We start from the raw sequence: 25,052 nt of genomic DNA on the forward strand, positions 1-25,052 counted from the left end.
CAGTGGCAGTTTGTCTTCATGTAGTTTGTTCCCTTCTTTCATATATTTTAACAATATTTTACATCAGGTACATATTTCAAGTGTCTGGAGAGGTGCTTTCCAAGTTTTCTAGCCATGAACTAGTTGAGCTTCTCATATCCGACGTTCTTAAAAGGAGTTCTCGCATGGAGTTCCATATTCTATAATCTTAGGAAAACTCACTGAAGAATTGAAAATTCTTGATTTGTTGTGCAGCTCTGATGGTTTTTATGATTATAAAGGTGTAAGAAATGTAAGGAAATTAATATCAACAGATTGGTTGGCACCTGAAAAGGTAAAAAAAAACTTCACCTTAAACTTTCCTCATTCTATGTTCCCTTTGAATTCGCATCATGCATTGTGCCATAAATTCTTGTATATACAAATATCAAACAGAATACCCACATGGTGCCAAAACAAAACCTATTTGAATAAATAGAACAGTCCTATGCATTCAGTGGCTTGCCAGCAATGGGTGCACAATGGATTTCTTGTGATAACTACACCAGTTAAGTTCAGCTTTTATTGCCTGCTTATTCAAAACTGGAAAAAAACGTTTACAGTCCTAAAGCATGCTTTGTAAATTGTGATGTTAAATGAAAAAGCACACTGTTAGAATTTTCCACACAGCAGGATGAAATATGCTGTTTCATTCAATCCTGTGCCAGTCTTTAGCGCACAGAATTCTGTTACCCTTTTGCATAACCACAACCCTTGCTACTTTCGAGAAGCAAGCCCATCTGTGCCAAGAATGTATTTTCATGTGCTCAACGATTGACGGGTCCAAGGAAACGTCCCTGTATGTTTTTAATTGCCAACATGAACCAGTTTCTAAAACTAATCCCAGCAGGTAATTTTGCTCATGTTAGATGAACAAAGCAAACATTACGCTAGCTCAATCTCAGACCAAGCACCATGACACCCAACACAGTTGACTTCCATTAACTCAACCCTGACGTGACCAACAAAACTGAGTAAATTATCTGGCAGGTTGAATTAAACAAGATGCAGAATCATCACCAAACACACCACTGATTCAATCGGCAGTATTTGTCCGATGTTAACATGCCCCCAAATCAAATGCACACCCGCTTCCTATGTGTCCAAAGTAGGCAGCATTGGCCAGAACGCAGTTTCTCCATCAACCCCTTACACAGCCATGCAGCAGGTACGAGCCATGGGACACAACAGGCAGCAGTGGCGACAGCTGGTTACACCGCAAGCAGCAGAGACCCTGTTTGTGACCTCGAGTCCCGAGAATGCACACTGCAGACTGCGGCTCCACCAAGCTGAGTGGCCTGGCGACTCTAGTGGTTGCTACGTCATGACGAGTGGAGATGTCCCTGTGCCATGACTCAACCATGGGAACATATTTTTGTTTGCGCCACTTGTGTACAAATTATGAGACTGTGCAAGCAGGGTTTTTAAGCATACTATGGGAAGGCCTACAGGGAGAGTGAAATCAGAAAGCATGGAGTGTGCATATTGCAATGAGCCAGCTGCACTTATCCTGAGTCTAAACCCCGTAGTCAGAAATGCACCTTAACTTGAAGTTCATGCTTTACTTGAAATAGATTATGTTTGACATGAACACGCTGAAGGAAACGCAATGACAATGGCAAGTTCACGCCAAGCATCATATTCAGGGTGTTCCACGTAATTTGTGCCAAAATTTAAAAATACTGCATGCGAGTACCACATAGCTGGACAGAATCAAGGTAACATTGTTTGCCATCGCTTGGAGCAAGTCAGACTATCTTTTGTATTTCACCTAACTACATAATTAGTCCTTAACTTCTCAAATGAGCCAGCTGCGTTTATCCCGAGTCTAAACACCCGAGTCAGAAATGCACCGAAAACTGTAGGCCATTATGAGAACGTCCCAATCCATCATTCTGTTGTTTCTGTATGTGATAGATAAAACTTTTCAAGCCTCAAAGAAGCATGCGAATGGCTGCAAAAAGTGTCGTGCGACTAGTTGCATGTTTTGCGTTTTGCGTGCTTTCTTTCAGGCTTGAAAAACGCTTTTGTGTAGCACGTACAGAGTAACAGAAAGCTGGATCGGGTATTTTTTAGGATGGCCTACAATTTTCTCGATGAGACTTCTGCACTGAATATATTATTTAATGAAGTTGATTAATTAGAAACTAATTATATGATTACACAAGATACAAAAAATAGTCTGACTTTCTGCAAGTGACGGTGAACAATATTACCTTGGTTTTGTCCAGCTGTGTGACACTCTCATACTTTTTTTCATTTTTGCACAAGTTACGTGGGATACCCTGTAGACCAAGTTAAGCTTGAGCTTAGAACTGGGCACATTTTTTAATATGGGGGGTTGGTCTCCTCTCATTAGCAGTCTACCAGAGCCAGCTTTCTCAGTAAAAGCCTGCAATGAAGAAAGGGGCACCAAACTTCACTCTAATGGGTAGGTAAATCTGGCCTAAGCATCATCATTTTGCTGGGTGCACTCAGCGATTAAGGCAGATGACATTACCTTCAGGTTTCTTCTTCGCAGCTTCCTTGCCCTTCGCAGCCGCAGTTTTAGTATCCTTCTTGTTCTCTATCATAGATGCCACAGTCTTCTTTGACTTGAGGGATTCTTCAAATGTACGCATTTTCTTCTGCTGAGTAGCCACCATTCTTCCATACTCCTCAGCACTGCGCAATACCTACAAGTTGAACAGTTCCAACGTCATCAGCACAACAGTTTTACAGGCAGCAGCCAGTACATGGCTATTTCCGGTGAGCGTTCCAGTGCCATCATTGCACTCATGGCTGAATTTTGCTACAAAATCTAATATGCTGTGGCAACAAAAGACTGTTATATGGCTTGTGTACAACCTTCTACCTTAAATGTAAGACTGTGATCCATTGGTAATCATTGTTGAAAGCCAGCACCCTAAATATAATATGCCACCAGCAAGAACCCCGGCCACTTAAGTAGCAATATTCATATGCACAACACTTCGTTGCCTGTGCCTACATGTCCATGCAGTCGTCCATAGCTGTATGTTGCCATGAGAACTTTGCTCTTTCGCATGCTGGCTTAGCCAACAAATATGGCGTTTTTGGCTACAGAAGCGCTCAGGGACAGCATGCTGCTGGATAGTAAATAACTCCTCTGACAACTGCAGCTCAAGATACACAATGCATCACAATTTTACCGACGTTACCAAAAATATGCCTTCTGGCTGTATCACAGATCCTGTGCTGGATTTGCTGCATGAGCATGTTAGTCACTGCATGGCCTCACCTACCACATACTCAACATCTATAGCAGCAACAAGCTTGCGCAACCAGCACTGTGTAAACATTCAACTGCGCAGTAAAAATTTAACCCCTGGAAACCATGGTGAAGCAGCTGCAGTTAAAATTTTGTGCAGTACTGACTGCTTCTGGTAAGAGCCACATGCACGCAGTCTGCGTATGCATGGCAACTTGTCCACAACTGTCATCAATTTCCAGTGCCTCGGCTTCCCTGCAACATCGCTTCTTCATAACTGAGAGAGTGCGATGCAGTTTTATCAATATAATTTCATATAAATTTTTGAATACCTAATAACAACAGAGATATACACACAATGTTTACTGTCTCCATTACTGCTCAACCTGTTTTCTCTCTGCCGGGGCAACATCAATAGCCAATGCCATGTCCTACTGTTCCTTCCTTACTTTTACAGCGCGAGCTGTTATGGGCTTAGTCCCATAACCGTTTCTGGTGTCTGTTGCTGGCGCTGGGACCCCGAAATCTTTTGCAAGAGATTTACAAATAAAGAAGAGAAAGAAATCCTTGTTCCACAAGAATTTGAACTGTGGACCAGCAGATTGCCAGTGAAAGATTCTACCTTTGAGCCACTCCACCAATGCTACAGCAGCGCAGAATACCGTACCTGGAGAACACATGACCCCGCAGTGGCTATAATTATTTGACACCCGCTCGACTTCTACATCTGAGTACTGGATAGAGCCGATATCAGCGCCTCCGCGTTCCAGCGCCTCAGCTTCCCAGGTGCAAAGACCATCCTGAATTAGGCTTTCTTCTACATAACATGACAACTATTACACACCTCTGTGGCATTTTCATTAATCTTCTAGCGATTGGGAGGATAAATAGAGAAAGAAATGCTGTGTCTATCCACTTCCCTACAGAGGAGTGCAGCTTCCACAAATGAATATGACTCTCGCTTCTTACATTCTCAAAAGTAGATTGCCCATGTGAATTAGTGAATGCTTACTCGAGCGAACACCACACGAAACATTACATGACTCCAGCCAGCTAACACTACAAATAATGGGAAGATAACAGTAATTTATGTTACCAGGCACATTCTTTCCCCAGAAGAGGTGGCAACACTGCTTACTCACCTCCTCAAACTCTGAGCTGAAGTTGAAGTTGCTAAAGAAATTGCCGGATTCCAGGCATGCCTTGTACTTGTCTCTGAACTCCAGGTGGACATCATCAAGGAACTTGTCAACGTATGACAGTTGGAGCACCTTTTGATAGGCAACCTGAGTAAAAGAAAACCACAATCAATATTAAGACAGCAATCAGCCTTGGAGAATGACTGATCTTTTTAAAGTCTGAAGGCAAGGAAGTTTTGCTGTTGCATATTTAATCATACAAATATTTCAGAACTACCCGCAGATTGTTATAGTCTCCGAAACAAATGTAAAAAGCGAGTTTTTTAATGCTGTTTTCGTGGCACCATGTTGCACTGCGCTGATGCTAGTTACATGTTTCAAATTGCCGAAACTACCTGTGGCAGATATACATCAACAGAATTTTTTTTCCTAACGCTAGACCCCAATGGGCTTATATTAAGCAGCCATTTTACACTCAAACAGGCATGTGCACTTTATCACATTGTCTTCTCTTACTTGGATGATGGACTGCTTGATAACACTGCCAAGTTTGTTATGTGTATTGGTTAAATTGCAGATGTGGATGTACACTAAGCAAGCAATTTCATACACCAATAGCTGATTTGTATTTAGGTGACATTTTCTTTTTGCTTTTTAAAGTGCTGAATATGAAGTTTCAGAAGATTTATTATTAAATCTAGTTTACAGAATTTCATATCTAGCCATACCTGTAACTTAATGACAAGTACGTGAGCATTCTTTTGAACCTCTGCATGCTAACAGTACATGCCTGCTCTTCGTAACTTGCATGTTCACATAAATGCAGGGTAATCACAGTATCAGTCACAGACAGCAAAAATCAAAGCAGTGATAGTTGCTGACATCGGAGAGCACTGATCATATTTTGTCTGAAAGGCACGCATGTCACAAGCTGGCTGGCAGCATCTCTGTTATACTGAATTAAGAGACAGTGAGATACGGGAAAAAAAATTCTGTGGAAACCTGCAAGGTGGAGGAAGCTACATGAAAGGGAAGATTTCACATTCACCAGACAATAGCATGATGCTTCAAAGGATATCCTCACAGGTTTCTCAGAAACTTTACTTTGCAGTTCAAAAATTTATCCTGCTGAACAAACTCCGACTATCTGGTCAGAGTTCATGAGCCTCGGCAAGTTAATTTGACCATTCTCTAAAATTTGATAGTATCACGGTTAACTCAGATCGTAAAGTGACCATTCCAGAAAGGAATTGGCGCCAGGTTCGATTCCCCCCAGAGTAGCAGGAATTTTTCTCCAATAGCGAGTCTACTTTACAATAAACCCATGTAGTTTTTGTTGGTAGCTTCATTGGGTGGATGACAAATTTTCTCCTTCACAGTGATACACTAACAGAGAATGTGTGCATCCATTTTTTTGCCAAAGCACATTACATGCTTCCTCTACTTTTTATTGTTTATATGCTGCTTGCCTCCCCCCCCCACCTGCACCCTCCTTCTCTCCTGGTTCTCCTCCATGCCTTCTTACAATGCTGAAGACACACTATCAATTCTTCCTGGTGACACAACTGGTAGCAGCTACCACTGGTGACAGTTAGCTTGTTAACCACACCTGCCCATACTGCAGCTTTGCACTTGAAAAGGCAGGGCAATGCAAATAGAATAAAAATTTGTGGAGTTTTTTCTTTCTTCCCTTCTTTTTCCATGAAAAGCCAGTTTGCTTGACTACAATGTAAGGCGAACAGAGAATGCAAGGGCATACGGTGCTGTGCAATTTAATACAGTCCAATATGAGCTTAAACGCAAGGACATTGACTGAACGTGTTTGCGAACACATATGACCGCATCACGTTTTCCCTACTATGCTTAAAGCAGCAAACATCCACTTCATATAGACGTGCTGCAGTATATCAGTCAGCATGAGAAACAACATAGCATGTTCACACTGCATTCACGGGTGATGTTTTCTTTTTTCTGTCTTTGCTACACACAATTGGAGCGTCATCAAACGTGCTGCTCTCGAGTTCGTACTTTAGATCCAAGCAGCCGAGAGCAGACAATGCGATTTGGAGAGATCTGGTGCACAAAACCACGATTATACATAGTTTGGTGACGTCGATACTCACCACGAAGACAAGTTCAAATTCGTTGTCCAATTTGTACTTGAGAACAAGATTCTCGTGGGTGAAGGAGTTGTCGCCACCTCTTTCCTGCAGTGAAGTTATCTCATGTGAGAAGAACGCTTAGAAGCTGCAGAGAACTCTTGGTATGCAAATTAGCAACCTAGGCGGAAAGAGCACGCATTACGCAGTAACGTGCTTTCTGCTAGTATTGAACACTCATAAATAAATCGCACTTCTGCCCCATACATAACGCTAGGGGACTTATCATTCCGAGAACAGTGAACTACAATTCAACGGTACTTTATTTAAGATAATTCTTGCACGACATATGGAACTTACCTGTAATATAACGGTGCGTATCAAGGCATTAACCGACGGAGTGAAGAACTGCGTCGTGCCTTGGAAACACCACAACACAATCCCACTTTTGCTGAATATCGTAAAAAGGTCGAGCATTTTCACAGCACCAAAATATCGGCGACTAAAGAAGTATGCGCTCTAGGTAATTACTCCAAGCTCGGCGAATGAACCAAACGCAGTCGGCACGGTCGGCAGCAGTCGCCTCGGCTGGTAACGTGTTTGTAGGAAGTGACGTTTAGCTCAAATAATGTAGCCAACTTCCGGTCTGGTGTCATTGGTTGTAGAGAAAAAAAGAGAAATGTTTTGACCTCAAAAGTCAAGGTCGCAAACACTAATTTGATCAAATTTTTAAGCGTAAGTAACTGCTCAAAAAGCAGCGTGCAATATTTTTCAACTAATTCCAATTCTTTCTAACCAATAAATGCGAACGTTACGAAAGAGCAATTTTACTATTTTTTACTTCGCAAATTGGAGTTGAGTAAGTTGAGTGCGCAGAAATATAGTCCCTCGTGCAAAGTTGTTTATCTTTAAAAAAAGCTATACCTAGCACTATTTTATATGTATAATGGATGAAAATCAAGACTTCAGGTTGAAAGGCTAAATAACTTATCATATGATACAGAGAATATTAGTGCGTAGGAACACGCGTTCTGCAATTTGTGAGGAAGACGCCGAGAGGTCGCCATATTGTCACATGTCTAGGTTTTGGGCTCACATGACCTGTTGTTTGGCCCCGTGATCACTCGCTTCCTGGCAAATTCAAAACATTCGTTCTTAACCACATGGATATGCTGGATCAAGCACTGGACAGCAAGTAAGCGTATTTTCAGTGAAAATAGTGCTCACGCGGGACGTGTAGTGAGCCCTGTCGGAGGCGACAACAGCGTAATAGCAATCTGGAAAGCGCCCCGTGGTAGCGGAACATCGCCGGGTCGTGGGATCGGACAGGCTGAAAGGCCGTGTCCATCGCTTCCGGGGCGTGAAAAATCAATTTAGTATCTTGCTTGCCTCATGAAAATTAAACGGAAAGTGCGCGCCGCATGGATTAAGACGATTCGACGGTTACGTGAGCAACTGCCGATTCTCTTTCCTGCCAGCAAAATATGCACTCCTCACTTTTCACTTGCGGCATATCATAGGGAAGTGTTCGGTGAATGGAATTTATGAACGTGTTCCACGAATAATATCGAGTGTAACGTTTGGCGACTGTCGAATGCCTGTGACTTATGCAACGCCCTCGGCCTTTAATTCAACAGAGCGACACGTTTGTTGGCAGGCGACCTCGACGTTTTAACGCCCCAGATATATCGGTATGACCTGTGCGATTTTCGTAGCCGCAAGCGCCGTCATATGTCCTTCTGTATTTTAGTCCCATTTCCGAATACGTGAAAGCCTCGTACGGTGGCGCACGTAGTGCTTTAACGCCATCTGCATATCAGCGGAGAATGTTGCCGTCGTATCGTGGCCGTCGGCGACTTTCCAAGGCAGGCGAGCCGACCGTAATGTGGGAAGCGAATGCCCTACGCAAGCAGAATTTTGTTTGGCCCATTCGGTGTTGTGTGAGCCGTCGTCTGCACTGCGAATGTCGCGACTCTTGGCGATCGAACTGTTTTACGATCGGCGTAGGTGTAAAAAGGCCACCTGCGTTGTGGTCTATTAAGTGAGAAAGGGATCACCTTTTGAGAACGCACAGCTGTGAGCGATCGCAGCCTTCACTTGCCGATACGCGTAATGTGACGCGGAAGGTTCAAAGACTGCGGCACCGCTGTCTCGCGACTGGTTTAGCTTGATTCATTCGCGTGGAATAGTTATGCAACTCGCCAACGTATGTCTGTATGTTTCGTGGCAGTTCCAATTTCATTGTGAAAGCAGTGCGTTTCGCCGCTTCCGCGCGTCGTGATTTGGTATTGTACGCGCGAACGATAGTTCATGATCCTTAGGCTCCTTGCTTTATATATCTGGCCTCCCCAGCCCCCGGGAAAAAACAAGAATAAAATAATGCCTTACATATTCGTTTTCTTTGTTGTAGTTCCCAAGACAAGAATAACGATTCAGCATCAGATGATGCATCACAGCTTCACTCCGATGGTAAGCAATGTATTTGTCTTTGTGGTATTTAAGATTTGTGGCATGGGACTTGTGATTAATGCACTCTCAGGAAAAGTGCTAATTACTTTTGTCATGGCTATTCCTTCGTTATGCCACAGCTTCCAAGCGTGTTGAGGTCTTACAATGGTTGTAACCTTTAGTAAACCTGATTAATACTCTGTCTTTAATTTGCATACATTTGAATGTTTGTGGTCTCCATGTCTGCTTATGCTTCATGTGGTGCCTTCAGCTCAGGCCTCCACAAACTTGTCATCTGATTGGTTTTGGTTGAAACAAGTTGTAATCATAAAATGGTTGTGTGTGTGGGTGGGTGTGTCAACAAAAATTTTTCTGCTAGAATGTTGCCTTTTTCTCTTGTAAGATTTGTTCATGGCATGTGCATAAAGCAAATGACCATAGATGGGTATAAATTATTCACTAAGCTTCCATGATGCCTTAACATTTGTCACAGTAACATGTTGCAACTGTTTGCATTGTGCAGTTAATTGAGAAAACAATCCTTTGTGCAACTGCCATTAAAGCTCAAGTTAACCAAATTTCTGGTGTATTGTAGGCAATTTTAGTATGCACTACAACTGAATAGCTGTATTCACAACCAGCTTCACCACTGAACATTAATAGACCCAATTAATTTGGCTTGTAAAATAATGTGATTTGAATTGCCTGCTGCATGCAAAATTTATTTTGCTGAAATATTTAAGCCTTCCCCCCATTGTTGCGGGCACTGGCCGATTTTATCTTGCTAACGCCGTATCAGAAATTAAGCAGGAAAGTCTGTGTTTTCCACTCGCCACTTTAATGCAGCATAATCAACTTGACTTATCAGCTGATAATCGGAAAGAAGGACAACCTTGAATTCGACTTTTTCTCAGGACATGGTTTGGCCATATTCATGTCAGATGCTGTCACTGCATCCTATATATAGACAGTTTAAAAAGGAACATCTTCATGCTGCCATTTTGTACCTTGTACTTTCCGAAACCAGTAAAATTTGTAATAGAACTGCACATGATAGTGCAACATAAAGGTACAAAAGAATTATGCACCAATTATTTAAATGCCAAGACAAACCTGTGAAAGGGCCTGCTGTAACAAACAGAAAGCTAAGGTAGATTGGACTAGGCAACAGTACTTGACAACGATGAAAACTGGTTAAACTTCATCCTGTCGCATAAACATTCCACCCAGTGGGCACAACTGAAAGGTTTACAATAAGCTTGAAGGCATCACTACTCTTTTTCTCTGTGAGAAGTGTCTAAAAGCCATTATTCTTTTAGGCAACATGCCTTCACTTGTGCCATAGGTTTACATTGCTTGCTCTGGGGCCATGCGGATGCTTGAAGTGCATAGTTCTTTACGTGTTTACTGGGCACAGTTAAACTGCACATGAAAGGATGTGGTTAATAAAAGCAGGCGGAATTGAGCACTTGTGTGCTCCAAGCAGAGTTTGGCAGTTCATTATGCTGTGGTTATCAGATTAAGCACCAATGTGATTCAAATAACAAAAACCAAAGATTTGCTAGGTTCAAGGTTAAATGTGTTGCAGGCATAGTCAGCCAGTTTTGAATTGTTGAGAAACTGGCAGCCGTCTGGTTTAAATGACACTTCAACCTAATGATAGTGAGAGTGTCGATGGTAGGTTGGCGAGTATTCTGTGTTATTTGCAGACAACTGAAACGCAATGTTAACAAGGAAATTGGAATTTTGTGCACAACCTAGGTGATGTGGCAGTGTTGGTTGATATGAACTTCAACATGCAGTAGACAGTCCTTTTCCGGTAAAAACAGATGGCACATTCATGCAAAATCAGCTAGCAAAACTGCCAGATTTCTAGAGTTCAGTTTGTGCTATCTGCTTTATTTGCTAACAATAGTACATACAAACTGCAAGCTGGAAACTGCTCTGAGCAGCTGCAGCAGTTCTGATGGGAAAAACCAGAAAGCAGCTGCAGCCTGAATTCAGAAACATTTCTGATGTGAATGAGGACATCTGAAGTGCTTGAGAATAGGTTAAATAATTTTAGCAGGCTTATTTATATCATATTTTTTTCTTCTGTTTGGTGCACTGCTGGATAGTGATAGTTGTTGGAACTTGAATCACTCATTTTAAATGGCACCAAAAAACGCATGGAATGCATGAACTTGAATGCACGGGGTGCTGCCTGAAAAGTAATATTGAGCCAAAATGGACTACCTCATAAGAGTAGGCACCGTATTCTGCAACAAATTCATTAATTTTACATTGTTTCTTATCCTTTGTCATTGCCTGGATTATTGTCAAGCCTTCGTTATCACCAGTATCAGTCACTCGCTGCAACCGGTGATAAGAAATGAATAGGAGAGAAAAATAATCTATGCATAATAAGGCCCCAGAACAGTGCTATAAAAGACAAACCTATTTTTGCCACGGTGACCTCTTCATTTTGCCATGTTAGTCCTATATAGTTATACTGGTAACGGGACATAACATTGTCTTTAGTCATAACAAGATGCAAAGAAAGGCACGAAATGGGGAAAACAAGCTTTCGTAATACAGTTATAAAGCTTGTTTTCGCAACAGGTTCTTTCTTTGCAAGTTTTTAATGCCATGAGCGATGGCACATATTGGTACAACGTGAATCATGTGACTAACACACGGAGTGATGGTCCTCTATAATAAAATAGGTTCCAATATGTAAATTTCGTCATAGGTTTCAGGGTGTTCAAAAACTGGACAGCCTTACTCGCCCTTCGGTTACTTCCATAGCATGTTGTACTTTGACAATGGCACTATGCTGGGAAGCAGGATGTACGCAGCTGTCACATGTGAAAGATTTACCCAGTTGCAAGGTGATCTGACAAGTGCCATTTTCTTCGCGTCCTGTAGGAATAAATTGCAGGATTTCAAGAATTGCATGTCCTTGTAGGCGTGTTCATTCACGCATGTTTCTGGACACTAACATGTGCCATGCTGGCAAATGCCGGCACTGCTTTCATGCCTCGTAGTAATCTGCGCAGTGACGGAAGGTGTGGAAGTGGACAGCCAGGCAGCGGCTGCTGCCATAGCCAGCGTTGCACCACAGGCCCTCTTGGACCCTGGCATCCAGTACCAGTTTCGGACCGAGAATGGCCAGGGCGGGGTCACCTATCGTGTGGTCCAGGTGGCCGCAGCGCCGGAAGGCACAGAGGCCGCCAGCGGGCAAGTGGTCACCACGGCAGCACTTGTTGGCCAACAGGTAGCACAGGCCATAATCTCCAGCCCCTTTGCCGCCACCACAGCTAATGGAGGCTCCAGCCCCACTGCAGAAGGAGGTCAGTAATTGTGTGCTGCACTTTTTAGTGGGCCAGCATTCCTACAAACTGAATCCTGGGAAACTGTAGGAAATTGGGTCCGTCGTGCTGCCAGTGGAAGGTTCAGAAAGTTCACAAAAACAAAATTAAGGTGGCAACACTGTTCTGAAATTCCTGCACTAGCTTCTGGCAATCCCGTGAATTCTCGCAGTGTATGCTCAAAGCTAGCTCCCAGTCAAACCTCGTTATAATGAGGCAGGCTATAACAACATAACGGATTTAACAAAGTAAGTGAAATTCCCCTTGAAATCCCCGTAGAGGTAAGTGCATTTAAAACCTTGTTTCAATGAAGTAGAATTGTCCTGCCAATGGATATAACAGACTAGATTTGTGTCCAAAACTAAAAAAATACCCGACCCTAGCACGCAAAATATATCACTTTTCGCAGAGTTTTGCACACATTCGGTACGGAATTTCAAAACTCTATGCTGAATATGCCGTCGACCAACACTGGTCTTTCTCACCACTGCGAATAGCTGCACATTAGCAGTGGCTCATAATTGCCGTTGCACTTTTATCTCTCAATGAAGCACCACCCAGGCCAGCGCAGCTAGGCTTGACCTGCGAGATTGCACTGGTGCAAAGTCGGAGGCTGTGCCTAACTGCGCCCAAGCCACACCAGCCTGCATGATGTGCCACCTTGAGAAAGCGAAGTGCAGTGGCAGTGATGGCGAGCCGCTGCTTGCACATGGCGGTGCAAAAGACCAGTGCATCCTCTTATCTTTCTCACTACAGTGTGTTACGTAGCCTGGTGTAGCTAGGCATGGCATCCGAGATTGCGTCAATGCTGGCACAATAGCGGAGGGCACAAGACAGCCGAGCCAGCATCACGAGGTTCGTGGGCCTCCTCATTCACACAGCGACGCGACGGGAGCACAGTGGATCGGCCTAGATCGTCTGTGTAGTTGGTGTGCCGTGTTGTGTGCCAAGTTTTCCTCACTTTGTTGATGTCGCAGCATGCAAACTGTTTTCTCAGAGCGTGTCACCATTTTGCCAGTTTCACAAGGCTGCAGACAAGCCAATTTGAAAGTGGAAATGAAAGACCATCACATTAGAATAGAAGGCAGCTATCATAAAGGCAGTTGCATGAGGTGCTGATGAGTCGTGTGCTGCACATGCCGGATATTATTTTGCTGTTTATTTACAGGGTCCCTCACCAGTCCCCATAGCAAATTTTTATTATACACTGGAAATTGTTACGTGCCCTCCAAGGAGCATTCAGCCACAATAAATTTTTTAATGGGTTCATTGATAGCTGAGATAGAAATGTTTCAGTGCCACGAACTAGTGGTTTCAGGAGGCGAGGGCCGCTGCCAAGGAAGACACGCTCTCTGCTTGCCCCATCTAGCCTCGTCAAGCGAGATTCCTTCCCCGCATTCTCCCATACCGGACCTCGAGGATCGCGTGACGCATACATCATGGGCCCCGCCTTCATTATTTTTTCTCCTCACTTTTTTGCGGTGCAGTGCACTTCCGCTGACGGCGTCGCGCGTGAGCTGCTGTGTTTGTTTCATTTTGTGTGGCACACGACTGTGCACGCTGTGCACAAAAACACCTGACTATAGCTGTATACCGTATTTACACGATTGTAAGTCGACTCGAATGTAAGTCGACCCCCCCATATCGCGTGACCGGAAAAAAAAATATAAGAGAGCATACCAGAGGGTGCATTCGATAACGAAAATTTATTAGTAGCTGACATGGTCACTGGACTACAGTCGAAACCCGCGGTAACGAAATCCCGAGGGAACGAAATTCTCGCCGCAACGAAATATTTTCGCATCCCTGGCGAACAGCCATAGGAGTCAATGCATTTCCTATCTCGCGACAACGAAACTTTTTTCTATAGCAGTCCCTCATCAACGAAATTTTCTGAAACGACAGTCCGCAAATAATCTACTCATGTAACACTAGTAGTGTCTGGAAACTGCTCAAATGCATTCGTTGTGCGCTTAAATTGCATTAACTACCGCCACAGCACACTTGCGTGGCTGCCGCCTTCATTGTTTACAATAAAAAAAGCCTCGCACCACCTCTCGTGACAGGCGACAGTGATGATGATGATGGTGGTCGTTCGCCCGTCGCAACGGGTGACTGCGCAGTGTCCGGGCCAAAAATGCAATTAGCATTTAAATGATACAAATAAAAAAAAAGAAGACAAGAACCGTAGGCGATCTCGCAGTGAGCACATTTTATTTAATCCTGTGTGCCATTACAGCTTCTGCTAAATGCGGAGCGAAACGCCTGCGTGCGTGGCAGCCAAATCGACATCTACTACACGTGGAGGCTCCGATAACCCGGATGACGCTTTAGTATCAGTGGGCTTTGTGTACCGCCGCACATGGTCGTTTGCTCAGTGTCGTTGGTGCTAGAGTGCGTCAATTGTGTGTCTCTGTGCCGATCGGACCATTTGCTTTGACAGCCTGCTAAGATGCCGCCTCCAGCCAAAAAGAGGAAATTTATCACACTGCAGGATAAGGCTGAAATTATTGCCCAAGCTGGAAAGGGCAGGAAGAAAATGGATATCGCCGAAGAATTTGGAATTGCGTGCAGTTCGATATCGACAATTCTGAAAAACAAGGCCTCCATTCTCGGCGCGCTCGGAAATGGTGTGAGTGCGAAAAACAAAACGGTGAGCGCTGTGGCTTTTCCAGACGTTGACAAGGCGGTGTTTGCATGGTTTTGTGAACAGCATGCCAACAAATTGCCGCTGTCTGGCAGAGTTCTTCAGCAGAAAGCGCTGGACTTCGCATGCATTCTCGGGCACGCTGATTTTAAGGCTAGCCCTGGCTGGTTGAGCCGTTTCAAAGCCCGCCACGACATAGTGGCCAAAGTCATTTCCGGGGAGGCAGCAGCCGTCGACCCTTTGACAACGTCGTCGTGGCTGCTGACCAACAAAGAAGTATTGGACCAGTACAAGCCCTCGGACATTTACAACGCAGATGAGACTGCCTTATTCTACGAGATGCTGCCATCGAAGACCCTGGACTTTTATTAAAAGGCCAAGAATGCCGCGGGGGGAAACACAGCAAGCGGCGTGTAACAATTTTGTTGTGCACCAACATGGACGGCACAGATAAACGGCCACTACTTGTGATCGGCAGAAGTAAGAAGCCCCGCTGCTTCAAGGGAAATCGTCGGCTGCCCGTACAGTACACCGCGAACCTGAAGGCATGGATGACCCGGGCCATATTTGGCAGCTGGCTCGAGGCCTTCGATACGGACATGCGGAAGGCAGGCAGATCGGTCTGCCTTTTTGTGGACAATTGCAGTGCCCATCATGTCGATGACGTGGAACTGGGAAACGTGCGCTTGGTTTTTTTTCCACCGAACTGCACTTCCGTGCTGCAGCCGCTTGATCAAGGCGTCATTCGTAGCGTCAAGTGCGCCTACAAGGAGAGGCTGATTCAGCGTCTGCTGCTGAACCTCCATTTGAAGCGTCCCACCGTAGTGGACATGTTCATGGCGCTTGAGATGATGGCCGCCGCATGGGTTGCGACGTCGCCAGGCGTGATAGCTAATTGTTTTAATCATGCCGGCTTCATTGCCACTCGGCAAGCATCATGCGCTGATCCAGTGGCATCGCAAGAAGATTCGCCTGAAGGTGCACTAGTTGACAATGCTGACGGCGCAGTGCCGCCATCGCTGGCCCACGCATGGGATGAACTTTCTGCCGTGACAGATGGTGTTCCGGATGGCCTCAGCATCGATGAGTTCCTTTGCGTGGATGAAGGTGTTGTCGTCCATGAAGAGGTGACTGATGAAGTCATCATAAGTAGCGTTTGCCAAGGTGCCGACGACGCCGACGACCAACAGACACCAAATCAAGAGAGGACTGCGAACCCGCGGGATGTGTTGAATGCCTTCGATGTAATTCAATCATTTTTCGGTGAGCATGATGACAACGTGGCAATGGACCACTTCTTGCAGTGCGAGTCGAGAGCAGTAAAATTGCTGCAAGGCAAGGCTCGGCAAAGTAAGCCGACTGACTTTTGGCAATAAATTTTTTTTTTTTGCAAGCCAGTTCCCTTCCCTGTCTTTTCTGCCTCATTCTCGCGCTAACGAAATTCCCGCAAAAGTGAAATGTTTTGCTTTCCCCGGCGGTTTCGTTATTGCGGGTTTCGACTGTACTTGTCTTCACTAGTGCTGCCATCGTCATCGTTGCTGCGGTCCCACAGCGCGTCGTGGTCCAGCGAAATTTCAAATTTGGCAAACATCTTGCAGAACAGCAACCCACGCCAAATGCACCCAACCACACGCAGCCTTCAGGGAGGCTCTTTTGACAGGTCCGGTTGGCGTAATTTCGCAGTCTTCTGCCGCCAGCCAGTTGTTGTACTCACGGCGGAGCAGAACCTTAAAATTAAGGCGAAGCTGCGGGCTTGTTTCATGACCACGTTGCACTTCACTGGCAGAGACCGATCGCGCATTTCAGCGACGTACGCCGCAAGCTTAGCCTACAGCTCCGGAAAGCGTCCAGACTTCGGCCCGTGGGAAATTTCTCACTTGCCGTCACAAGTGAAAATTTCGCTTCGCTGCAGTCGCCACTCTCGCACCACCCGTTTAGAAACGTCGAAATTGCGGCCCGCTGCGCAGTGATTTGTTTCTTCGGCATAAAGGATGGCAGCCCTCTTGAACGCTGCTGTGGACAAGTCCCGAACGATTAGTGGGCCTGGAGCACTCATGACGACTGGGGAAGCATAGAAGTAGCACATAGCCGGCAGTCAAGTGGAACACGTCTAGCCAATACCAATGCCTTTAAACAGAGAAAGAGAAACCCGCGAGCGGTGTCTGCTCTTCCATGAACTACCGATACTTCCGGCAAGCGCCGCCGTTCTGAAGGTGCCGCCGCAAATGGGAACAGAGGCGCTTCCATTAGCTATCGACACCCCCCTATGAGTGTTGCATGCACTGTAAAACTCTCAAAAATGTTTAAAAACCCTTCCAAAGAGCGAACAAACACGCGGGATAGCGAAAACATTACGGGTAGAGCCACAGAGCAAACATAAAATTGTAACTACATTGTAGCTCCCGTTGGTATCGCTTTTTTTGGCGGGGCCATGTTTTGGTTTCGATTGTAAGTCAACCCCCCAACTTCAGACTTTCAAATTTAAAAAAAGGGGTCGACTTACAATCGTGTAAATACGGTAAGTCAGTGCTACATGAACACTGAGGCAGGCGCAAGTGGATCATAGAGCATGATCGCGCGCTGGAACAGTAAAAAGTGGCATAGTTTCAGTGTCAGCGCGTGCAACTGCGTGACATGGGAACAAGCGATCGAAACGAAAGTACATCCCTCTCGCTGCGGTGCAAAGTTAAACAAATACACGCCGACATTCGGTTTGTGTGTTTTATTATTCCTCTAAACCTTAATTCATCTTTTCATGCAACAGATTACATAAATAACAGATGTTGCCTTGAATAATTCTCGGAAGTCACAAGTCACTAAGAGCAACGTCATAGCAAAGACACAGGTACGTAAGCGCACTAGCATGTATGCGTCATCCCTCTGGCTTGGAGCGAGTGAACAGACTTGGTGAGGGGCCCTTTAAAATTTCAGCGCACAGGTGGCTATGTAGAGATTACGCAGGCGACATTGCCATCTTCTTCCGTGCATATTTAAAGTTGTTCGCCCCCATTGGGCAGAGAACTAGTTGCAGCACTAAAAGGCATAGGGACAGAACAAGAGACACACCCAGGCTGCGTGTGTGTCTCCCTTGTTCTGTTCCTGAGTCGTTTAGCGCTACAACTAGTTCTCTGTCACGCAATATCAACAAGCCCACCTTGCTGGGCCCATTGTGCAGTTGGGCATTTTTGCAGTAAAGGGCAGTCATGGATATAACAAAGTAATTTCGGCTCCTCCTTTAACTTTTGTTATTGCAGGATTTTGCTGTATTGATAAGAAAAGATTACATGGTGTTTAAAAATAACTAAAGGCAACCTAGCAACCGTCAGGTGTTGACACATGCTTTGAATTGGTTAAATTAAAATAGAATAATTCATGATTTGGGGCACATTTGAGGAATTGAGGCTTCATACTGTGAAAGCGAAAGAACAATTTTTTAAGTACTCATTCAATAACATGTAGCGGATGATTTAACGTCTTGGAGACTGTGCGAGAGCTTTACTAAAGCTTAGTTGGTGGTGCCTATGAGTCATGCTAAATGTGCATAAGAGGAGGTGTTGCGTGTTGTTGACCTGTGGTAGCAAAGCCTACAAAAATATATTTTTTAAAGCCCCTAAGAGACTGCACACTAATTCGGCTGTTGCTTCTTTCTAGGCCAGTTCTATGTGATGATGTCACCCCAGGATGTCTTGCAGACTGCACCAAGGACATTAGCACCACGATCCCACAGCTTCAGCTCCAAATCAGAAGGAAACAGGACAGCCAGGGATGAAAGAAGGAGAGCAACACACAACGAAGGTACTTAATGCAGTCTTGTTATCTCCATCTTGTCTACTTCTTTTTGTGCTGCTAGTTGTGTTGAGTGTTGTAAAATGTTTTTGTGTCGGGGAAATAGCTATACGAAAAATGCATCGATTCTCAGGAGCCCTAGTTAAGTGTGGCCTGTTATTAGTCAAACTTCATATGCTGAACATTAGCAGGTTGGCACTCTTCTTTTCAGCCTTTTCAGCCGCGCACCCAGCTTTAGAGATAATCTGTTGCGTGTGCAAAGACTGAGTGAGCTGAGATGGTGTGGCATTGTGTGCTCTCTCCCCGCGTCATCCCGCTGCGGGCGACGCTATCAGCCGTGCGGGCTGAGCGGACGTGAAAGCGTAGCTGGCTTCTCTTCGTACCTCAGATGTGGAGGTATCGTCGGCACGGCATGGAACTGTATCTTTTGTCACCAACTTTCAAATTTTCCCAATTCACAAAATGAATTTTTTTTCTCATAATAATTTGCTATTTCTGATTGCCCTATAGTGCAGAAAATTTTGCGGGCCCTTCCATGTGAGAAAAAATTCATCAGCGACTGTACTTATTTGCAAGAAAGATCTAACTTTAATATAATGAAATTTCGATATAACAAAGGAATTTGGGAATTTTACCGACTTTGTTATATCGAGATTTAACTAAATTAGGTGCTCAACAGGGCCGAGTTCTATGATGACATGGGCTTGCAGTTTCAAGATTACCGCACTTACTCGCATAATATTTGCATTCTTGTAAAAAAAAAAATAGAAGCAAATTCAAGGGTGCGATCATTATGCGGGTTAAATTTTATGCGAACAGAAATTTTTTTTTTTATTTTCATTCCGCATTTGCTGCGGGATGACAACAGGTCAACAAACAGATGGCTGCCGCTGTAACAGTGCAGGACACCAAAACAAAAGTGGCGGCCTGCGGGAGTGAGCCAAAAGCGCCGAACGCGATTTTTTTCTTCTTGGGAGTACATTATGTGCATTGAAACAGTTTCTTTCGTTTCAGTAATGAATAATATCATTAATATTGGCAAGTTTGCGGCAATAAGGTAGTCATGTCCACTTTGAAGGGACAGAAAGAGAGATGGGCGCACTTAGTTGCCTGTCATGGAAACACATGGCAGGCATGCTACGGAAACTGCAGCATTTGTCTTCAATACTATCCAAATACGGCACGTTTCCGCTAAGTGTGGGCCAATATCTTAGCTGTGTTACAAGCGTCTGCGTATGAATAGGGTACACTTCTAACGTATCAATGTAAACGTGGCTACTATCATTGCCGCTCGCAATTGCATGCCCACAAGTGCAGACGAAAGGAATTGAAAGGCGCCTTTTTTGTTGTTGTTGTTGTTGTTGTTGTTGCTGACTACAGCCATTATAAAGCCTACAAATAAAGCCAAGGCAAGCTTGGTTGTAGATTTTCTTTTCTTTTTTCATGGAAGTGCGGAAAGTGATGAGAGGAATGAAATGGGGCATCTGCTTAAGAATCTGTTTGGTGCATGCAGACCGCTTGGTATGTCTTGAAGAGTCGTTCGCGTAGCATTCGACAGATGGTAAGCGCAATCGTCATTACCTAAACTTGACACACGACATATTGCTGCCACAAGTTGGGGTGCAATCATTACGCGGGAAAGAAAAGAAATTGGACGACAAGATTCAAGGGTGTGAGCATTACGCGAGTGCGATCATTATGCAAGTAAATACGGTACTCGTTTCTTCACGATATAATTTGCGCTGAATTTTAGAGGAAGCACAATTGTGAGTGTGAAATGTGACAGTGCCGCTACCTTTAATGTCAACCCTTTTGTTCTTTGCAGTGGAGAGGAGGAGGAGGGACAAGATTAACAACTGGATAATCAAGCTTTCTAAAATCATTCCCGACTGCTCAAGTGACCTGAACAAATCTGGGCAGGTAAGGCACCTCACTCGCTCTGCTGGCTTTAACCCTTTCCGTGCCACAGTGTTATCCCATGTTCTGATCAAAATGACCAAATTATTTTTCTGCAATTGAACCCACTCATAGTGATCTATTGGTTATAATGACCACATTTCACTGCATTTACAATTTTCCAACTGTGCCTATTGAAACTGCTTCTATACAGTCCAACAGACATCTTTTAAATCGCCGCACCGTTAAACTAACCCGGCCATGGTAAATAGAGGATGCAAGTGAAGTACCAAAGCATGGAAGCGCAACAAAACTGGATGCACGGCAGTGTGGGCCCAGCTCCAGTCCAACCGTGACAAGGATATGGCCTTTGGGATGAGAGAACAAGTGATTGCCACATGCGGATTTCAGAAAGTCAGAAAGTGCCAAGAAGGTCATTCGCTTTCAAGGCACGCCTCCAGGGAGGAGGTGTACGGCATAAACGGCACGGCACGGGGCATACACTAATGCGTGCGCCGATACAATATCGGATGCCATAACAGTGGCACTCTCGTTTTCGCAGAATTATCCTTGCCGCACCATGTGAATTGCGCCTATTTCAATGATTTGGAACAACCGCATATGTTCTTCCACCATGGCAACAATGGCTGCTCAAGCGTTCCTGTCATTACTGTCAATATTCATGCGACCCAAGTCAGCGAGAATGCTGCATCATGCGCTGACGACACGCAATATTGCAGCGGACCGGTAGTTACTACGTTGTTATCAGGAGGTCTCGGCAACGTTACATGTTGCCGAATGCAGATAAGGGTTCGCGATGACGTTCTACCTTTCGAATGTCTCATTTTTTTCACCCTAATACCACCACCACCTTTCACCAGTAACTTAATTTTACTGCTCTTGTGTGGCATATTCACAGTCATAATGCGGAGATCACAATGTCTGAGACCTTCACAGAATGACGGCATGCCACAGTAGTTTTCAAAGTGTACCCTTCCAGCCAACTTGTACGCTTCACTCTCTTGTGCTGAATACAGCCATGTCCCGCTGGCACAGTGAAACCTCGTTAAACCGTAGTTGGCCGGAGCTCGGTAAAAGCACATACTAAACGGTAGTACTGTTAGACCAAAATAGCATGAGCTCGCCCACTTACCTGTCAAAAACGGAACTTAGAGAGAGTGCGATGAAAGGGTAAAAAAACATGCAAGTATTTATTCACTTCGTGTGACAAAAGTGTTATTTTCGTTTGATGCCGCGGTGGCCTAGCACGACGACAGCGGCCTCAAACTTACTGAAGCTGCGTGCCAGCTTTTCAGCCAGCCCCCTCTTCTTGGCAAACACTTGCATGACAGGTTCCTCGTTGGCATTACGTATTCTCCGTGCACACGCACAGTAGTGCTGCAGAAGTCCCGAGGCGCCTTTTTCATTGCGGAGTGCCGGAGTTTGGAATACTTTTTCCGAGCTCTGGCCAACTACAGTTTAACGAGGTTTCACTGTGCTACCGTTTCGTATGTACTTCTTCCAAGCTTCAGCCAGCTACGGTCTAACGAGCGTTCACTGTAGTTGAAAGTAGCGTTGCTCGCACTTGACAGAAACTTGCAACAGACTGAGTCGACCTTTTCTTTCAATGCAGTAGAGGCAAGGCTGGTCATCACAGAGTTAGAATTGCTTGTGCAGCTCTTAAAAATTTTGCATTTGCAGATTTGCCAAACAGCTGGGACAGTTAATGTCACAATTTTTATGCCACGTCTGCTTTTGTCCCATTTCTGGTTAGTAATACATAATCTCTTTTTGTACTTCATGGACCATGTTTTCAAACATCTCATGTCATTTTCCATTCCTTCCACCCACTAACATGATTTGCATGCCTCATGTTATCTATTTGGCACAGAATGCGATCAAAAAAATGAGAAAATGGATAATGAAAGTGATAAGTGAAGGTTTGATAAGTGAAGGTTTACTGCGAAAAGGGATCTGCCTTTTTGTAAACCATTTTCACAGTTTGGACATTCGGCTGTCTAAACTGGAGCACGCTGTGGTGAGTGAAATGTTTGTTAAGCACGTCATTCCCTCTGTGCAGCAATCGTCCGTGCACCTGCACAGCAAGGGGGGCATCCTGGCGAAGGCCTGCGACTACATACAGGAACTGCGTGCGAACTGTGCACGGCTGCCTGAAGTTATGAAGGAAAACGAGCGGTTGGCTCTGGACTTAGAGCTGCTGCGGCAACAGTGCGACCAGCTCAGAGCCACCAATCAGCTGCTCAAGGCCCACCTAGAACAGAGTGGCATCACAGTCACCGAAGTGGTCGAACACACATCCTAACAAGAACTCTTTGACGGCCTAAAGAAGGTATGCTTATTAGCTCGCCATTGCAGGCCCTGCCTTTGCACACTGGGGAGCTTGTCATGGTTAATAAAAGTTTAGTATTAAGGGGGGACGTGGGTCTTAGAATGGCGAAAAATGGCCAAAAAATTGATTTTTATAAAAACGCATTTTCGGACTGTTTGAACCTTCGAGCACCTGCCCTCAAAATATTAACGCTGAATTCGATCGGCAAATACGATAAAATCTGCTTTCAAAACACCAAGGGAGCGGCGAAATGCTCCGAAACGAACAAAACTTGTTCAAACTTTCCGCACGCGCCACGGGCGAAGCCGTTGGGCGATCGCCGCCATCTTGGTCTTGTTTTGAAGCTGGTTTCTTTGTGCGTGTTTTCCAGCGTCTCAAAATGGCGTCGCTCAAGCAGAACAGCCACCGTTGCTGGTTTTCCAAAGAGCGTTTCCGGGCCGCTGATTGGCTGGAGCGCGCGCGCGCGAGGTGTTCCGCGCCTCCCATTGGCCGGCGCGACGGCCGCGTCATCTTTTTCTTCTTGCCCATTTTGTTTCGCGTTCTACGCTGTGGCGTTTACCGTGCGTGCTTTTTTGCCGTCATGTCTTCGTGCAAGCGTGTTTCCCGCTGCAGTTTTTCCATTTTGTTCCGGGATGGCCGGAGACGCTCGCCTAAAGAAGAAGACGCGTCAAGCGTATGGAAAAAAACGAAAGCATGCGTGGAACGCGCAGTCGGAGGACGGCGCGCTGCCAGCATCACCTGTAGCGTCCGAAGCGGCGCCGACGGCCCGTTCTCAGCCGATATGTAGCATATCGGGCGTTATCAAGTCGTCAGCAAGTGCTTCCAGCAGCGTCCAAGACCGCATCGATACGGTGTACTATTCCGCTGACGAGTCTGCCGAGTGCGCGAGAAATGCGGCTAACTTGAAAGAGCGTCTGGCGTCGCAGTGCGCAACGGCACGAAAGTTCAACCTGCTGGACGTCGAGTTGGTGAGCGACAACAAGGAAAATGGCACAGAATTTGTCATCGTGGATTTAGCAGTGATGAATGCGTTGTTTGGGACTGTGCTTTGCGCCGAGTACGGCATGAAAGATATGACTCTGTCTAAGTCGGGCAGAGAGTATGGGCTCTCTTCAAAGCTCGTGCTCTCCTGCAGCACCTGCGACTTCCGCGAAGAGCGCTTCTCGTCTCCGAGAGTATCCGGCGGTGCTCAGTCCAAGGTAACGCCTTTCGAAGTCAACGTGCGCGCAATGAAGGCCATACATAGCATTGGCAAGGGAGCAGCAGCCCTCGGCGACTTTTTCACCATAATGAATATATCTCATCGTGGCTTGCATCACAAAACTTATCAGGGTCACATGAAAATGATGGTGGAAGCTTGCACTGCGACCGCTACCGAGTGCGAGGCTGCTAGTGTTGCTCGCGTAAAGGAATTGTACGTGGAGCTTGGCAGCGCGCCAGGAAACATCGACGTTGTCTACGACGGCACCTGGCTTACTCGTGGACATAGCTTCCACATTTGTGTTGGGTGCATAATTGAGATGCACACGGGTCTTGTAATAGACCATGTTGTGCTGTCGAACTTTTGCCTTGGCTGCGCAAATGGGCCAAAAGAAAATGAGCAAGGCCATGCAGCCTGGCTCACCCAGCATGCTCCACTGTGCCAGAAGAACGTGGACTGCAAAGCAGGGCAAATGGAAGTGGAAGCAGCCCTGTGTTTGTTTCGGCGCTCATTAAAGAAGCACAAGCTTCGCTACACTACCATGCTCTCGGATGGGGATAGCCGAACCTTTCATGCACTGACTGAAGATGCTGTGTATGGTTTCATAAAGGTTGGAAAAAAAGACTGCATCAACCATGTGCACAAGCGCATGGGAGCTGCCTTGCGCACCCTTTCGGACAAAAAAAAGCCCAAGGTGAGCCACTTCGGGGTAAAGGGCGACTGACGCTAGAGAGGATCAAGAAGATCACGAATTATTATGGCTACGCTTTACGGAGCCACAAAAATGATGTGCCAAGCATGCAGAAAGCTGTCCAGGCCACACTGCAACACATGTCGTCGACGGACGAGGCACCGAGACATGACCTTTGCCCTAAAGGCCCAGAGTCAT

The 25,052-nt window shown here is 45.4% G+C and overlaps 2 protein-coding genes across 3 annotated transcripts in view; one reads left to right on the plus strand and one right to left on the minus strand.

Annotated features, from left to right (window-relative positions):
• SrpRalpha (signal recognition particle receptor alpha) overlaps positions 1-7,091 on the minus strand; it is a 67,633-nt gene extending 60,542 nt beyond the window's left edge. Inside the window, exons 1-4 of the mRNA XM_050178452.3 lie at positions 6,846-7,091; positions 6,510-6,593; positions 4,390-4,533; positions 2,519-2,693 (exon numbers count right to left, since the gene is read on the minus strand). Coding sequence (XP_050034409.1) covers positions 2,519-2,693; positions 4,390-4,533; positions 6,510-6,593; positions 6,846-6,962 — 520 coding nt within the window. The 5' untranslated portion in view covers positions 6,963-7,091. The remainder of the gene's footprint in view (positions 1-2,518; positions 2,694-4,389; positions 4,534-6,509; positions 6,594-6,845) is intronic.
• A 269-nt stretch (positions 7,092-7,360) lies between these two features.
• The window catches only part of LOC126531068 (upstream stimulatory factor 2-like), a 31,386-nt gene continuing 13,694 nt past the window's right edge, over positions 7,361-25,052 (plus strand). The window contains exons 1-6 of one of the 2 annotated variants that reach the window (XM_050178453.3): positions 7,361-7,680; positions 8,896-8,954; positions 11,960-12,265; positions 18,582-18,725; positions 20,542-20,636; positions 22,693-22,962. In XM_050178453.3, the coding sequence (XP_050034410.1) occupies positions 7,649-7,680; positions 8,896-8,954; positions 11,960-12,265; positions 18,582-18,725; positions 20,542-20,636; positions 22,693-22,935 (879 nt within the window). In that variant the 5' untranslated portion in view covers positions 7,361-7,648 and the 3' untranslated portion in view covers positions 22,936-22,962. The remainder of the gene's footprint in view (positions 7,681-8,895; positions 8,955-11,959; positions 12,266-18,581; positions 18,726-20,541; positions 20,637-22,692; positions 22,963-25,052) is intronic. The other variant, XM_050178454.3, reaches the window with a different exon arrangement.

The sequence above is a fragment of the Dermacentor andersoni genome, chromosome 5 (genome assembly GCF_023375885.2).
Source record: "Dermacentor andersoni chromosome 5, qqDerAnde1_hic_scaffold, whole genome shotgun sequence".
Taxonomy (NCBI): domain Eukaryota; kingdom Metazoa; phylum Arthropoda; class Arachnida; order Ixodida; family Ixodidae; genus Dermacentor; species Dermacentor andersoni.